The sequence below is a fragment of the Dipteris shenzhenensis genome, chromosome 14, assembly GCF_047967505.1.
Source record: "Dipteris shenzhenensis isolate YYH24624 ecotype China chromosome 14, Dip_SZ_1.0, whole genome shotgun sequence".
In the NCBI taxonomy this organism is placed as follows: Eukaryota; Viridiplantae; Streptophyta; class Polypodiopsida; order Gleicheniales; family Dipteridaceae; genus Dipteris; species Dipteris shenzhenensis.
In genome coordinates, this window is record NC_141609.1 from 5,643,166 (window position 1) to 5,661,282 (window position 18,117).

Consider the following 18,117-nt stretch of genomic DNA (forward strand, 5'->3'; position numbering starts at 1 on the left):
TTTCCTTTCCATTCTTTCATGTCTTCTGCCTGACTAGATCTCTTCTTTTCATTCTTTAATCTCTTCTGCTAGGCTATGAGCTTTACCTATCATGGCATCACCAATGAATACAAAATAGTCATACAAAATAGAAAGTCCTAGAATACCAAGTGTATAGACTCTGCATGATTGCTAGGTCCTACCTTGATGATCAGGAGAGAAAGATCAGAATACCTTTGCATGACTACCAACTTGGTCTAGACTGTGCGTGATTGCTACGTTCTACCTTTGTGGTGTTGAGATAAGGATATAGTCATACAAAATAGAAAGTCCTAGAATACCAACTGTATATTTTGTTTGCAGTATAAGACCTCCCTGGACACAAGACAACTTTTTTTATTGAGAAATCATTGTTTGGTAAGAACAAGCACTATTAAGACATAAAAACTGTTTTACAAATTTTAAAAACCAGCTCCTGAGTTTTGTTTCCGGGTATACAGTCTTTTTTATGAAAATCAAAGCTCTGCCTGATCTACTAGGGATGCAGATCAAGATGTTAAAGCAACTTACATGGAAGAATACAAACTAAAGAGCAAAAGTCAACAACCATCATAATTTACGTCAAACATTCTTTAGAAGAGGCAATAATAAGTAAAACTTCACTCCCATAAAAAATTTGTATGACAGTGAATAGAAGAATTCAAAGGGTGTTGGACTCCAGCTATGAGCAATATCATATGGTCTTAACAAAAATTGCAGATCTCCAGTATATCTCTCAGCTAAAGGCTCATAGTGAGACCATAGCATATACAAACGACGCAATATGGTAATCTCCTGGCCCTGGAGATGTTTTCTTGCATGCAAGTTACAGCACACAAATTATCTTCTGTAAAAGCTGAGTTAGCATTATTTTATCATCCAAATTTTTGGGATGGTGAAATCAGTGCAATCACGCGAGGGCATAGATAGCCTCTGTTGCTTCAAAGGCGAAGCTATTTGTATCTAGTGGACAGCAGCAACCACACTTTTTTAAAACCATGATAGACTTTAGCTTTTCATAAAACCCTTCAATTCATCCATTCACATAGGACAGGCTTTATCATTCGCTTGCAGGCTTTGTCAGCTTCATTCAGTTGGCACCCAGTAAGACCTCTACACAAACCATCACTACTCATGCATGTTTAGCACCTAGTGTACTCAGTACATTATTACTCAAGTAGCCTTCATCTTGTGCTTTACAAATCAGCTTTCACTGAAACCAAGTACAGAATCTAATTAACTAAAACACAGAACTTACCTGAAGTTTGCCAACGAAATTCCCTATTTGCAGAGCCAAAGCAACCGACCATTGATTAAAGTGAAAGGGAAATTCTTTAAGGTGAGGACTAGGTTATGGAACCTACAAATCTGTAATGCAAGTTTCATGGCACAAAAAGTGACACCCATCCTCCTGTCTCCCGATAATCTTTGCTAGAATAACCCATCTTGTGGCAAAGTACAAAACAGAGCTCATACCTGAAGCACCAAATTGCACAAAAGTTTTTTCCCAGAATCATAACAGTGTCTGGCGTACTTCATGAAGCCAACAATACTTGTAATTATTTGTGTGTTGCCCAACCCAACATCTAAAACTGTCGCAATCTTTCCCAATCTACAGCACTGCACTGACAAAAACACTTACCATCTTCGTCTGCCACTTGCTGCTCAAGTAGCGAACAACATACGTACACATAAATCACATGTAGAACGGGAGAAGCCCCTCATCAGAAGCTATGCCACACTAAGATGGATTGAATGGTGCTTTTGAGAGTGACACTATTGCCCTGTCGTGCAAGGAGACAGATAACACCTGACACTCAAAATGCATCTTTCTAGCTTGGATTATAGCTTCGAGATCAGCATCGAGGATGCTCTTGGACATGCATGGCATCAGTGAAACCATCGAATGATCTCAACAGACTTACCTGAGGTTCAGAGATCAAGTGTAAAACATCATTTGCCATGCATTGGAGACAAGTAGCATCTGTAACATGAAAGTTGATGTGAGCCAATCCACACTAATTTTTGGTTGCACAGAGAGCTCACAAACTACATTACGTGGTAATTCAGATACACACTGTCTCACAATTCTACATAGTGTCACCTGTGAGCACATAATCTGTTTCTAAAACCTTCAATTGTTGCACCCAAACATGGAAGAATGTCCATTACAGCCCCATAACCTCTTGGGAAAAATTCAAATTTTACATCCAAACGTGTGCAGCCAAACATGGAAATAGACACGTGCATGAACAGCCACAGACCTGCACATTCGGCAATTGCAATTCAATCTATACACAGGTTTCTTTCTCCTTCAGGCCTCTTCAGGGGCCCCTCTTGTTGGCTGGAGCAAGAAGCAGCCAGTCCATGTTGCTGTGCCTCTTACGCGGTTCCAACCTGGTGCATGCCTGCCCCTCAAGTTCAGAAGTGAGATCTTATTAGGAGTGGATCAATTAATTGAGATTGAAAAGGTCAAAAGTTTCACCTTTTACTCCCCTGATCATCTATTTGCTGGTCCCCCTATTTGAAGAGATGGCTTTGACAAATGGATATTGGTCTGGCAGGTCTCCCAAAGGGGGTGAGCTCTGACATTCCATAGGAGGTTTGATAATTGTACTGGACCGTCTGACGCGAGGTAGGGCCTCATTAGTCATTTGGAGTTCAGTGAGATGTGGATCTTAACAAGGGATCAGCACCCCTCTATGCTTGGCAGATGGGCCAACATCCATCTTATCAGTCGCCTTTTATTGTACCCTATTCCATCGCCTTGCATTCTTTGTTGTGTACGTGTTCTGTGTACGTGTTCTTTTGATTATGTAGCCTTTGGGACTATGGCTAGGCAAGGGGAGGGAAAAGGCTGGTAATAATACCTTATCGTGTGCGTAGTTGATCCTCCGTAATCCTTATAGATGTGGGTCTTGTGAAGAGTGGCCAGGCCTTGGACAATTGGTTAGACTCCTTGCAACATAGACATTGGCCTAGCAGACCTACAATGTCCACTCTGACTGAACCCATCTCCAATAGAGTTCTCCAGCATGATCTCTTTAAGGCAAGGGAGGCTGGGTCGTCTGCCACCAAGCAGAGCTTAGGTACTCCACTCCATCATCCATTTGCAATCGTGGCTGTCCCCAAAACTCTGCTACAATGGATACCAATTGAGGAGAGGATATTCCTATTTTCCTTGAAAGGAATCTTAGGTTGCCTGGAAATTTGCAGCACATGCTGCTTGGCCTCCATGTCATAAAATGTAAAACCATGGTACTATCTCTACCCTGGTGAGTTTGAGCAAAATGACCACTCACCCATAGGCGGTCATGTCTTGGATGTGGCCTCTCTCCATTCCCAAGTTGACATTGTGTGCGGGTGAGTCAATGATGCAGCCTACATGTTGCTTGCTCTCATGTAAAAGTGAAGTATGGGACACCTCCATCCTCCATCCGCCCCTCAGTGCTCCTTTCACCTTTCATCAGCAGCCCACCCAACCCTCATTACTTCACAACACTTTCTAATTAAACCTCCCTCACATATTCCTTACACTACACCCGCCTGTCACTCAAACCCCTTCCTGTTTATACCTTTCATCGGCAGCAACCCTCGTACTTCACAACACCTTCTAATTACACCTCCCAACCGCGCCAAACAAATTCCTCAAATTTTTCCACTTAGACCCGCCCTTGCTTTTACCTCAATCCCCAGGGGAACCCACCATTCCCGTCCTACAATGACTTCCCTACTTTGACAGCATCCTCAGAGCATTGGGCACTTCATGCCATTCATTTTGAGGCTTAATACATGCAACCTCAAGGACAAAGTTTTGGACCCTGCTCCTCTGTTATCTCTAGTCATTACACGATGTGTTGCAAATGCTACGACAATAGCTGGGATGTCCAAACACGGCCCTTTGGGCCATGTACAACGACATTGACTAGTATGCTCATGTTCTCACTAAAGACATCAAGAGTAGAGAAAGTATTGGATTTTGTTCAGGTTGATGAGGACTACCTATACAGCGGCTCACTTATTGGCCATTGAGCTAACTACGGATAAGACATCAACACTGATGATCTGGGCCTATCAATTGGGTTTGGCACAAATAATGCCTGTTGTGCACTGCCACGGAACTACTCGCCCTCAATCCCCCTGATAAAAGATAGTAGATCAGATACTATGACACGTGCCTCAAGTTCCTAATCACACCTCCTCCCCATGAATTGCAGCATCCATGTGCAGGGGTTCCATGACCATGAGAGGAAGCAGCTCCAAAGACTGATACTCAAGAAGGACATATAGATGGTCATGGACGGATGTACAGACACATTAGTTGCTTTGGCACTGTCTCCTCCTCCCACCTCACCTGAGAGTAAAGGATGTTTTATAGTTCACAGGTGGTAACAAAGACACCACAACAGCAACTTCAAGTTCTACAGTCTACCTTGTGCTCGACTTGAATTCTCCCTCCAATTTCAAAGAAGAGCCAGACCTTAAAAGTCTGCGAAGACAGCTCACCATAAAAAAACCATATTCCAGACATTTAAGTCCTCAAAACTTGGCTGTCACAGACAAACAAGAAGATGAAAGCTTTATATAAATAGAGAAAATAAGTCAAGAACATTGTCACAAACTCCAGGCAGTCCCCATTCCCAGAATCATCAAAAGCATTGAAGACTGTGAATAACTCAAATAAACTTCTTTCAAATTTCCCATGCCATCCAAAAGGATTGCAGAAATAACAAACCTCAGAAAAAACTTTTGAAAATCACAGCCCAGTACTAATTTCTGTAGCCTGGGGCAGCTCCAGGTGCTGGTGGAGCGTAAGAGTTTGTTGTTGACTGACTCACTCCAGGGGGGCCTGCAGGATTCTGGCCATACATTAAACTCACTTGCCCAGGAGGTCCAGAAGGTGCTGTAGCTCTGTAAGGTTGCTGAGAATTGTACTGTCCATTGGTAGTTGTCATTAACCCCTGTTGATTAAACCCAGACGAAGAAGCCCCAGACACTGAAGAAAAATTGCCATAAGGACCATTCGAAGGTGTAGATTGCTGCTGAGTACCAGGGACACTTGATAGGGATGGAATAGGACCATTACTAGATGTTGAAGAAAAAGAGGTTATCGGCCTCACACCTGGGGCACCAGGGGTTGCCAACGTTGGAGGTCGAGGGAAACCATTCGTCTCAATGCTGGACGTAGGGGGCCTCAAAGTAGGGAGGACACCATAACCTGCACCACAATACCCCACAAAATGTGGATTTATTCTCCAAGCAAATTAAGAAAGCAAGATGTCAATCCCTTCCAGTAAACCCCAAACTGAGCTCAGAATACACACAATAAGAAGAGCCTAAGACACCTCAAAATTACAGCCTCAACTCAGTTCTAACACCCACAGTCAAACTAAGTTAAAAAAGGAATAAAAGTAACAACAGGATGAAGATCTGGAAAGCAAATAGAAAATATGCCGAGTGAAAAAGGGAGCATTGAGTTGGCAGTTGCATTACTAAGCTAACAATCCCATGCTAGGCAACTAGGAGAAACCAACAATCACATCAGGCGGCTGACAAGGCAGGTTCTGCAACTAAACTTGGCAGACTAGCCTAGTTGACTTACAAACCAATCTATAAGGCGGCTAGCCCTGTACTTGAAAAGCTAGCCCGTCAAGCCAACATTACCAAGATCTAGCAGCTAGAAAGCTAGGGCCATCACATGATGCTTACTGTAAACTAACATCAGTATATAAACTTGTTGCGTGTCATATCATCAACAATCCATGAGCTATTCAAATAAAAACAAGTACGCTATAATAAGGTTGATGTACCTGGCCAATGCACCCAAATGAGCAGACCTGCTGAAGGGATAACCTGTTTCTGGACAACCTAAGGCCTATAGAGGCCCCTCGTACCTCACCATTTGAGGACAAAGAAAAATCCATCTTTGAGTATCATGGCACCCCTTGTGTTGGAGATCCTAGGTTCAACAAATGTTGTTGCTTGCCACTGCAACGAAAGACCAACCAGACCAGCCTCCAACTGTAATGTTGAGCTAATGGTCCAATCAATGTTTCACACTCCTCCATAGAGTGTCCAACCTCTCCCTTGTCTCCTTTGGTACATTCTGAATATAAAAGTATTTGGTTTTGAAGCAAGAAAGAAAATGGTGAGTTGTGCGAAGAACAAAAATCTTTAAGGTCACATGGCCGTATTCTATAAAGCTATAGTTATTTCCAAGATGCACACAACCTCTCTTTCCACTGTCATAAGTGGAGACCCATTCCCTATGTGGAGTAACATGGAATGAAGCACCAGAATCCAAAATTCAATCTTGGGAATATGCATCATATGAAGTGGTATGCAACTCTGCAGGGAGACTAGACATGAAAAGAATGTCATTGTTACTATCATCAGTGATGACTACATGGATCTCCTCAATCTTCCCTTTTCCTTTGTCCTCTCTTAGACTCTCTTCTTGCTTATTTGCACCCCAATTTGCATTCTTTTTCTTATCCTTTTTCTTTCTTTTCAGTTTGTAGCAATCTTTTTTCATGTGCCCTTTCTTACCATAGTGGTAACACCACTCAATGTTTCAAGCCCAAGATTTGCCACACGGGACTTCCCTCATTTTTGGGACTTTCAATTTACTCAGAATAGCATTACACTTTATAATTGAAGATGAAATTGACCATAAGCACGAAAAACTTAAACTGAAGTCTTTTGTTTTAAAAGTCTCTCAAAATCACACTTACAGTTCAAGTGAAATCCTGCATTGGTTTGCTTTTAGCAACCTTGCCCTTTAAGAAATTCCTCTTTAGCATCCTTGACTCAAGAATCATACCAAACTAACAAATTCTGACACTAATGCTTGATAGATCTTCCTAGAGAGTATACCTTGAAGCTATGGCACACCAAGATATATGGCCTGCCCTATGCTATTATAGCACCAAGATATGTGGGATACTCAACTTCATCTGCCATGAAGGTACGCTTTCTACCTTGGCAAATAATTGATGCGCCCTTAGCTCTTAAAAAACTTGCCTTACATTCAGTAGATGCTCTTCCGAGGACTTGGAGAAAAACGCTCAAGAGCTTACGATTGCTTAATTGCTTCGTCTCTTGATAATTGTCTCGTCAAATCTCTGCTTACTAGTAGCACTTCACATTTTAAAATGGTAATTGATCTACCCTACTGCCATATTTTACGTGCTCAATGCATCTTTACATGGACCCAAAACTCCCTTGTGTGGTCCATGGAAATTTGTCTCATCTTCTTAGGTTCCTCGATCAAGTCACCTTGATACCTCCACTCCATATATCCCCTTTAATTAAGTAATACTCTACAACTTTAATAACTACTTTTACCATCCAAGGAAACTATGGTATGTTAAAAAAGGACGCCAAATGTTGCCACGTGGCAACGAAAGGAGCGGCGAGTACCGGGGTCCCACTCTCCCACCTCCTAGCCATGCATGCCTTGCTAATGGGATTATTCCAAGTTTCCAATTGTCCATGTGTCATCCACGCGCATTATGTCTCAATTCCTTTTATGCCATTCATGTTTTGGGCCACACAAAGCAAGCATCCAGACAAAGCCCCCTACACAAGGGCATCCCATCACACATGGAATGCAAGGGCCCTTCCAAATCTGGCCATTCACAAGCCAGCAACACACACATTGCACAAGCCATTCACAAGCCAGCAACACACACACGAACTGTGTCACCCACCTTGAAAACCGCTCCAAATAATGCCCAAACACAACCGCCAAATCTTCGAAATCTTCGTGTGTTCTAAACACACACGCATGCATCTCTGGCCACAAAGCAACAACTGTCCAAACATTGTAGTCAAAGCACATCATAGGTCGCCACTCCCACGTGTGTGCAGTAAATTCGGCCACCACAATCTACAGGGCCGTCCCCTACTTTGATACATTACCATGTTAGAAAAGACCACACATGGCAACGGCTAGGACAGTGGGAAGGGTCTCAAACCCTCTTTATATCCAAGGACTACAATCTTTCATTATAGCTTATGGGATTATTCCAAGTTCCCAATTATTCACATGTCATCATGGGGCGTTATGCTCAATTCCTTTTACTCCATTCAAGGGGTTTGGGCCACACAAGGCACCTATTTCCAACATGGTATCCTCAAACCGTATTTGAATTATTTTGAATGCTGTAACATTGACTCAAAGCTCCCTCTATCTTCTTCATGGAAACTCATTAGTCTTCATCTCATCTTCTATAGGTTCCTCGATGAAGCCCCTTGATCTCTTTCATCAAATATGACTCCACATCTTAAATGAGGTCCTAACTCCATGCGTCAAGTAGAAAGCTTCCTGATCTCCCTTCGCTAAGCGATTATTCGACATTCTTCTTTTACAGAAAACATTATACGACATTCAAACAGAGAAAGACGATAATACCTGGAGAAGGTCCAGAGGGGCGAGGTAGTACGGGAGGACGAACAGATGCGGTCGAGCCAGGAGGTACCGGTAATGTCGGCGGTGGTAAAACGGGTACTGAAATGGGGGGTCTGTATTGTCCTGTCTGCAAGGCGGTAATATGTTGGTGGAATGCCGCACCAACTTGTTGAAAAGCTGCCGTCTGCCCAAGATGTTCTTTGACTTTCTGATCGATCAAACTTTGTGTCTGCTGCTCTTCGAATTGCTGGTAATAGCTACGCACGTTCGCCTGCAGCAGGGACCAGTCAAAGCCAAAAAAAACTTCGCTTGCTGTAACAAAACACCAACAGAAAAAAAGAGCAAAAGAGAAGCTATGCAGAAATACCTTGTGCTTGTACCCAGCGTTGTGCTGCTTCCGTACCGATGGCTGAAAAACAAAAAAACGCAAAAATGCATCAATGTAAAGTGCCATGAACGCAGAAAATACACAGTAGACACCATCTTAAGGTGAGAGGAGAAACTTACAGAGTCGTGGGTAAGGTATGTGTCACAATAATCGCAGTAATACCTACAGAAAACACAAATTTCACCAAAAAATCAGAGACAGGGAAGGCGAAAAGAAATCCGATTACAGAGATGAATCGAGCGCTGTTGCGAATTTACCTGGGCATGATGACACCGTGCAAAATCCACAAAATGTCGACTTCAGAGAGCACGCTCTGCGTAGTTGCGCTTTACAAAACCCTAGCCCTAACTTTTGGAATCAATACTACCCATGTGCTTTGTGCTTTTCACAATTTTCAGAATTTATCTAGAATCTCTTACTACATACACCTCACGCGGTTTGCGTGTCTGCCCTGCCCGTGTTCGATTCCCTCACGGCGACCCCTACTCTAGGCCAAGGCGTGCCCCTGTGTGTGGGGATCTCGGTGTGAGAGTGGCGATTCGCAAACTGGAATTTGTAGGAAACTAGTAGTCCTGTAACTAAGAGCTTGCTCACGCACAAGGGGTGGTTTGCAACCCAGCCTGTCCCTATCGGCAACCGGTTTGCTCCTTGAGTAGGGGCCTCAATAGAGTATGTCTAACCTCAATAGACTGTTGTTGCTTTTGCACAACTTCTGCAATCTGCAAATTATGATGATGTTTTTTATGTTGTTTTCCTAGACAGCTTTATCCTTACTTTCTTCACTGTCCTTACTTTCTTCACTGTCCTTAGATGAAGCATATAACTTATACAATTCTCTCTTCCTCACTAAGACTTCTCCTTTGGGGAAGTCTATCCACCAAGGACAATTTGCAAGCTCCCATTGAGAGAAATTGTGCATGCTAGGGAAATACATGCATGATGCATGACCAATCTCCACCCAACTCTTGCAGAAATTTGGAATCTATGAGATCTTGATCTCTCTTGCTAAATGAGTAAGATATCTAAGAGCCAACATCCAAGAATTAACTTGATCTCCTATTCCAAGAAAAGGCTCACAAAAAAATGAAACAAACAACAATGGACAACAATGATTGTCAAGTTCTACATTTCTATATTGTACTCAACCTACAAAAATGTCTTCTTTTTATAGAAAGCAAAGGACTAAAGAGAAACAAGCATCAATAAAAGTGGAGTATTATCCCTGAAAGACCAATCTTGCAAGATGCCCTCTTGTCAATAAAAACCGCGGCTTTTTTCCCTTACTCTCTTGAGCCCTCGAGTTCTCTATGGATTTCACTTTCATAAATACTATAGGATCACACTCACAAATGTTGTGTGCATTTATGAGTATGTCCCGGAGGCTAGGTTTGATGATGGCATGCTCATTCATACTTCAGCATGGAGCACAATATTAATTCAATACCTAGCACAAATAATGAAGACAAGGAAGCATCCAATACAAATGAATGAAAGAAAAAATGAGTCCAAGTATTCATGAATTCATGCGCTGTAGGCCAGCCAAGAGAGCAATCTCATTGATTTTGCTAAGATAAATAATTGTGCAAACCACTCTTATATGTCGTTTTCTCTTTGTAGGAAAAATATCCTTTATAATACTCATCCATGCAATAGTCTTGGGATTGCCCTCCCAAACAAAGAGCATCTTCTCTGACATAAATTTAAAGTTTTGGCTTGCTAGCAAGTCCTTCTCAAAGTCTCCATCAACCTCTCTGCAAGTGGGGGGCCAACTCTCCCTCATATCATCTTTAGAATCACCTCCTCTCCCTCACTCTTGCAAATAGACACAATGAAAGACCCTTTCTCTGGAAGGTAGCCTTCCACCTAGAATGCACTTTTCAATGAAGACATCATCTTGCAGCCCATGCACTCTTGCAAAGATTAGCCTACATAAAGGAATACGAGGGCACTTGTATGAATCAAGGGCACTACATTTGCCAATCACATCACCTTCACCTCCTCTTCACCTTTCACTTGCATTTCTGTTTCCTCCAACTCAACCTCCTCTACTCTTGCCTCTTCATCTCTTGGACTAGAGAATGCATCATGGTCGGAACCCAGTGTACTCCTAGGCTCGTCTATCTCACCTATTGATCATTGGGCAGGGGAATCCACCTTCTTTCCTCTTGTTGCCTTTGAAGGTAGAATGTCTTGAGATCTTTTACCTTTTCTTCCTATCATCCTGAAATGGCATTCAAACAAAGACACATTTTCTTGCAATGGTCACATATGAAATTTGAAATTTTCACAAATAGAGGAGACAAGATATCAAACTATAGAAATATTAAGCAAAATGTAGACCTTCTCTTACGCCACTCACAATTGAAATACGATTCTACATGCAATTGAAATTTAAGCTTGCATTCAAGGTTTAATTAATATTAGAGCCATTAGTCATACTCCAATACATATGAAAATGTATATACATGGATTATATAAATGTATATCCATATACAATTATGTATGTATATACATATATATGTTTACACACATATTTATAATGATATGTATATATATGTATGTATGCATATGTATCCATGAACACAGATATATATATTTTTATGTTTATATATCTATGCACATACATGTATATAAACTCTTCCAATTATAATCATATAAATGCATCCATATATATACTTATGCATAAATCTATACATACACATATGTGTATGCATGTATGTATGTTTAGACATACATGTATACACAGACATATATATTCACACTCACAAAATATTATAGGTGTCTATATGTATATGCATCTAATCAATTAAAGTGAATATGTATATCTTTTTTTCCATAATATATTAGCATCTAATCAAATAAAGTCTATATGTATATGCATTTGTATGTATACATTTATGATCTATATGTCCATTTTTATATGTACATGCAGCCACTCCTTTTGTCCTTGAAAATTGACACTATCATTACAAGCAACCAACATTGAAAGGGTTTGTTTTTTTATTGTAGACTAGCCAATGAAGAGAGGTGAGTTTTTAGGGCGTTTGGGAGCAAAATGGCAACACATCAATGCACTGGCATTTTGCTCCCAAAATCCCCAAAATCTCACCCTCTTCCATTTATCAAATGTCATGAAAGAGGCCTTCATATGCCAAACTTATTATAGTTCCCCAACTCTACTCATAATTACTTATGTATACATATTTACACATAGATGCTTATGTATATATACTTAACTAATCAAACAAACTCAATATGCATATACATGTGTACTTAAATGTATCTATATGTGAACAAAAATCTATTTGTTTACATGTACATGCATTCACATATGTGTCTTTATGAAAATGCATTGATGAACTAGCATTGATTTCTTTATGAGTCTTTATGTTAATGCATTGATGTCCTTCATGATCAGTGCCAGCATTTCAAGTAACTAACATTGTAAGGGGGTTGTTTTTAGAGTATAGACCAGCCAACGAAGAGGGTGATATTTTGGGGGGCTTTGGTAGCAAAATGGTAGCGCATTGACACGCTGCCATTATCCTCCCAAAACCCCCAAAATCTCATCCCCTTCCATCTATCAAATGTGAGCATAAAAGCATGCATCTTCAATGCTATCTGACAACACTAGACCAAGTTAATATAATTTCCCAAGTTACATGCATACACAAACTATACACATGGATAAGAATGATATCCATGTGCCTCAAGCAGTATACAATTATCTATGTATACAGACACATATATATACACTTATGTATAAACCTATGTATACTTATTTATTTGCTCATATCTAAATATACAGACATATATATGTATATGCAGCCACTACGTCTATCCTTCATAACGAGACTAGCATTTCCAATAGCTAACAATGTATGGGGTGTGTTTTAATAGTATAGAACCTCCAATGAAGAGGGGTGAGATTTTCGGAGGAAAATGGCAGCACGTTGACACGCTACCATTTTGCTCCCAAAACCCCTGAAAATCTCATCCCCTCCCATTTATACATGCATACAAAGACTATACACATAAATAAGAATTGCATCTATATGTCTATATATACATCTATGTATATACATATGCATCTATATGTCTATATATAATATTATCTATGCGCATATTTGTGTCTAATATCCAAAATAATTATAGATACAATTATTGAGATGCACTTATATGTTTTTTATATATACAACTGGCTATGCATCTATATATGTTTCTAGTATTATCTATATTTGTATCTGAAATATCTATGCCTATATTTGTTTCTAATGTGCAAAAATGCAACAGAATACATACTCATAAAAAACAATCATCCATACGTACATTTAAAGAGGCATATATATGTTGCTCATTCTATTTATTGCTCATTATGATGAGCAACAAATATAGGCCCTAGTGATTAAGATGCCTTGCAATCTTCCAAGGCATTTTTGCTACTTTTCGGCATGCAAAATTAATGCTTGACACACCAAAAGGGGTAGTGAGTAAAAAAAAATGCTCGATACACCCAAAAGGGTAGCGCATTAGCTACTTTTCGGCATGCAAATTTGATGCTTGACACACCAAAAAGGGTAGTGAGTAAAAGAAAATGCTTGATACACCCAAAAGGGAAGTGCACTAATGCACTGCCCTTTTTGGTGTCTCGAACATCAAATATGCATCCCAATACAATCCACAAATCTGCTCATTCACGCAAGTGTCATACAATGTTCAAGACTTTGATCCCAAGGGCCATGGATTGGGAGGCAAAAATAAACGGGGATGTCAAAAGCTAAGAGTCCAAGGCTACCATGGGAAGAAAATATGATGCTCGAGGCATTGAAAAGGGCAACGTGCTACCCTTTTCATCACCTCAAGCATCAAATTTGCTCTCCAATCCATAGTAGCCCTTTGCAAAATTGTTCTTTGGCTTCCTTAGTGGTGAGCTTAGTTTTGCAAGATCCCAAAAGTGCAAAGAATGTTTCCCTTGAGTTTCCAACTCTTCCATGGCTAGAGATAGCAAATAATATGCATAAAAAGTATTGCACCTTCCATGAATATTCCCCTTGAGTTTCCAACTCTTCCATGGCTAGAGATCGCAAATAACATGCATAAAAAGTAATTGCAACTCCCATGAATCGAGAAAGGAGTCTAGGCCCCACCCAAGCCTATAATGGTGAAAGGTAATGAAACCAGAGGAGAATTTCGAATGCAACAAGCAATGCAAATCTTGAATATTGTCCTAGACATCCCAATGGGATTCAAATTCCCATGCTTTTGGTGAGGTTGTCCATGGCCATTTTCCATTGGTAATGGCATTGCATCCCTCCATGCTATGCATGTGTCTCTCATTGCTCAATGAAACATGATAAAGGAGAGAATGCCTAGACATTAATGGCTTGCTCAATGGACATCGTCAAACCATTCTCCTAGCACAGAGCACTATTTGTGATGCCCTTTTTTCACAAAGATCTTCATGGAGCCACCTACAACTCGAATGGTGGGACCAAATGGATCGTGGGGTAGACCATTTTGTGGGGTGCTAGACTAGGGCATTGTGATCATGTAGCCAAAATAGTGATATGCCATTCAGCCTAGATGCTGAGAATGGTCGTTTGGGGCACTCACGTAGGAATTGACGTGCAAATGAGTATCCATGACCAATGTGCACTAACTAACGATGATGTAGATGGACTAAATAATGAATAGAGGCACCCACAAATAATGGAAAGATCCATACATTAGCTTTTGCAAAGAAATGAGCTCTAATGGACAAGACATCCAGTAAGAGAGTTACAAAGGCCTAGGTTGAAAAACCCTCTCTCCTCTCCAGTCTGATGCTCAAAAGCTCTTGCCCTCTCTCATTTCCAAGCACTGCTTGAATGATCAGGTTGTTTGAATGATCACGCCCTTTGTCATTTCCAAGCGATGCCTCGGGGTGTTTTGTTACTTGAACCAAGGGAGCATTTCTGATGCTTGAGGCACTGAAAAGGGCAACACATTGATGTGCTGCTCTTTTGAGCACCTTGAGCATTAAAAATGCTCAACTTCATCTTCCCTAAGAACCTCTTGGCCAGGGGATTCCCTTTCTTCATGAGATGGTGAAAGCTCAAAGTAGAAAACCACGAGTATATAATACGTAGAGTGCTCGATACGTGTTGTTGGAGATACGTCAGAATGGAGATAGTTGAGATGGGACTTTTCTCCCAAATATGTTGATTTGATGAGATGTTACACGGCACTTTTCTCCAAAGAAGCTACATATAAAAGCAAGTTCAAGACATATATGAAGCAAGTTGAACAGGCTATGCCGATGGTGATGACCTGGTGTGAAATCAGCTACAATAAAAGATGCATGTGATGGGGCTAAATGAAAGGAAAAGGGGGTAACGTGTGAAGAAAAGGAGAGTAACCTGGAAAGAAGCTCGAGCAGGTCCATTATGCACAAGAGTTCAAGAATTTCTTGAAGTCATAAAAAATGCAAGAAAAGGAGAGCAATGTGATAGCAACGCCACAAGGTGCCACAACCACCAAAAGTGAATTTACTTTGCTCAAGAGCCCCATTCTCAAGGTATCTCACTCCACAAGGCGAAAAGGCAAACCAATAGGTTGTGCAAGCCATTGTTTCTAGCATTGTAGTTACTTCTAACATTGCTGTTATTACTAACAATTCTATTATTTCTAACATTACTATTCTTAGTGAACCAACTTACTTTCCAAGTACCTTTAATGTTCATTAGTTACTTTCCAAGTACCTTCAATGTTCATTAACTTAGCAAATTTGCAGGCATGGATACTAATTTTTTTCCCTTGCTAAACTCAGTCATGGAGCCTTTATTTTGATTACCATCTTGTGAAATGATTACAGTTTTCATGGGAGAAAAAACCAAGACACTATGGAATAAACTTGCATTTTCATGGGGGAAAACTAGGACATTATGGAAGACACTTGGGACCGTGCCACCTCCAGAGACGAAGTTGATTCAACTCTTATATTCTTCTATCAAGCTTCACCTCCAGAGATGAAGGTTGTCTTCTTTCAAGCTGTTGCCATGTCTTCTATTGCATTGTCCTATTTAGTCAACCTCTTCTCTTCTACTACCATCTATTGTACTTTCATTTTCTCTTCTCTTGCCACCTCTTCTCCAACAACGTCCTCTATCAACCTTTGAACGAAAACCTTCTACCTTTTCTTTTACTCAGTCTTCTTCCCCATCGACATATTCACAAATTTATTCTCCTAGTTGGTTGGCATCTACCTTGCAATGTTTACCTTGTTGGTGGCTGGCGTCTACCTTGCAGTGTTTATTTTTTATCTGAAACATTCCTGCTTCTATGTTCCCTAATGATGGATATGTTGCATGCAAAGGAGGGGGTTGCTGTGGAACCCCTGGATGATCAACAATTTGAAGAGGTTTTGTATACAATCACACCAATTTAGTGATCAACAATTTGAAGAGGTTTTTAATACAATCACACTAATGACACAAAGGAGAAGGCTACAAAGGATAGTGCTAGAGGAGGAGATGGTGGAACGGACTCAATTCTAGATTCGAAAAGGAGATGCAAATATCCATATGTGCAAAGCATCTTGTTTCCTAGACAGTTGCAAGATGAACAACAACCAGATATTTTCAAAATGTCAACAATAGGTCCAAGATCAAGGGTCAATCTCATGAATTGAATGCAACTAGGAGGAAACCTTAACTCACGATGGGTGCATTTTGACCATCCATCGATTAAAAGGATGGTCAACAATGGGTGCTCATATTTATGACCCTTACATATGAGAACTCTTGACAATAGCTATATGTGAATTCAAGGTGAAAGATACCCATGTATAAGTGCAATTCTGGAAGCTTTTGAATAGTCAAATGGAGAAGAATGGTTTTGAACCACCTGAATTTCGAGTGGCAGATGAAGCAAGAGCAAATTGTCTTGTTGTTCTCTCAATTTACAATGGCGAGCTTGAAAATGTAATGGAGGGAAGAGAAAGGACTTGTGGTTTCCACTAGGAGATGAGCATGGTTGAGCATACCAAAAGGTGCATTAAGCCATGCTTTCAAGAGGAGCATAAAGTCATGTATAGGAAATGGAGGGAGGCGATGACAGCTGCTTCTGCAGACCATTGCAAGAGAACATTGATCTTGTATTGGTCCCCATTTAATGTGAAAGAGGGTGTGTTGCCAACACTACACATGTGGTTGGGTTGGTGGCATGTTAGAGTCAACCAATGGGGGATAATGTTTTGCAACAAGAGGAAAATTCTAGGTTTGTTCCTACAATCAATATTTCAAAGACAAAACACTCTAGCATGAGAGAAACACATGGGTATGCAAGACACATAACATTGTATGAAGCTTGTGCAACAGATCCCGCAATAAGTATCCTGGAGAGTGCTCGCTAGAATGCCTTTATGTGTGGAAAACTCTTGGGTATAGGTCCAAATTTGGTTGCTCTAAGATAGACAATACTTGATGGTAGTGAATCTAGTAAAGGAGACAGAAATAGGCTTGTTGATTTGTCACACACTATGATTGAAGAGGCCGAGATACACTCTCCAAAGAGTTCTTCATGTTCAACAACAGTCCACGCTCATCGCTTTGACAACTAGAGTGATTGAAAAAAAAGCGACACTTTGATTTTACAAGTTCTTCAAACTAGGTGGTTTTTAAAGAGACAAACATTCATGACACTTATTGGGCAACCAAGAGAACTAAAGCACATAGTGTAGTCACATGCTTTGGTTACTTTTAACAAAAAGTCAGAGACAATGTCGGGTAGCACTTGGTAGAAGTGCAAGCAATGGTGTACTAGCACCTTGCTTTAAGGGAAGAAGGCAACACTCCAATGGATTGCACAACAATTTGTTTGGTTTTGCAATAGGACTATGACCTATACATGGAAGGTGGATAATTCCATTCAAGGTGTTCTTGGAAACTTTCCACGTGTTTACAAGGTTGCATGTGGGACATCGATTATATGGATGAGAGCGAGAACCTAATAAGGACAAGGTTTGTATTTGAGGCTAATGATTCTATTGGTATCATGGGCCCTCCATCTCGTATTCAACAAATACATACACCAATCCATGTGTGCCCATCTAGTTGTGATGGAAAGTTAGCGTCATGGAGAACCAAGTTGAATACAGACTTCAAAGAAAGGATAAGCCATGTAGTTACAATGAATGGGGAGGTTGTAAGAGAGAGCATTATTGTTCCAAACAAGGTGCATGTATTCCATGTTCATACACCAGGTTCAATTTCCAATGGCCTTACATATTCTGTTTCGAAATTCCCATGTTGTACATGTC

The 18,117-nt window shown here is 40.6% G+C and overlaps 1 protein-coding gene and 1 non-coding gene across 4 annotated transcripts; both read right to left on the minus strand.

Annotated features, from left to right (window-relative positions):
* Positions 1-1,331: 1,331 nt before the first annotated feature.
* LOC147894108 (U1 small nuclear ribonucleoprotein C-like) lies at positions 1,332-9,206 on the minus strand. 3 transcript variants are annotated; one of them, XM_087384610.1, is made up of 7 exons: positions 9,077-9,206; positions 8,939-8,981; positions 8,799-8,840; positions 8,435-8,702; positions 5,141-5,236; positions 4,754-4,867; positions 1,332-1,494 (listed from the first exon to the last, which is right to left on the minus strand). In XM_087384610.1, the coding sequence occupies exons 1-6, from the start codon at positions 9,082-9,084 to the stop codon at positions 4,788-4,790; spliced, it is 537 nt and encodes a 178-aa protein (XP_087240736.1). In that variant the 5' UTR covers positions 9,085-9,206; the 3' UTR covers positions 1,332-1,494; positions 4,754-4,787. The 3 variants fall into 3 exon arrangements, with proteins under 3 accessions (XP_087240736.1, XP_087240734.1, XP_087240735.1); XM_087384608.1 differs by having other exon boundaries at positions 4,754-5,236; XM_087384609.1 differs by lacking the exon at positions 1,332-1,494 and having other exon boundaries at positions 4,581-5,236.
* On the minus strand, positions 1,905-1,970 carry LOC147894109 (small nucleolar RNA snoR101). The gene has a single exon (XR_015542176.1). It is a non-coding gene; the product is annotated as a small nucleolar RNA snoR101 (small nucleolar RNA).
* Positions 9,207-18,117: the final 8,911 nt, after the last annotated feature.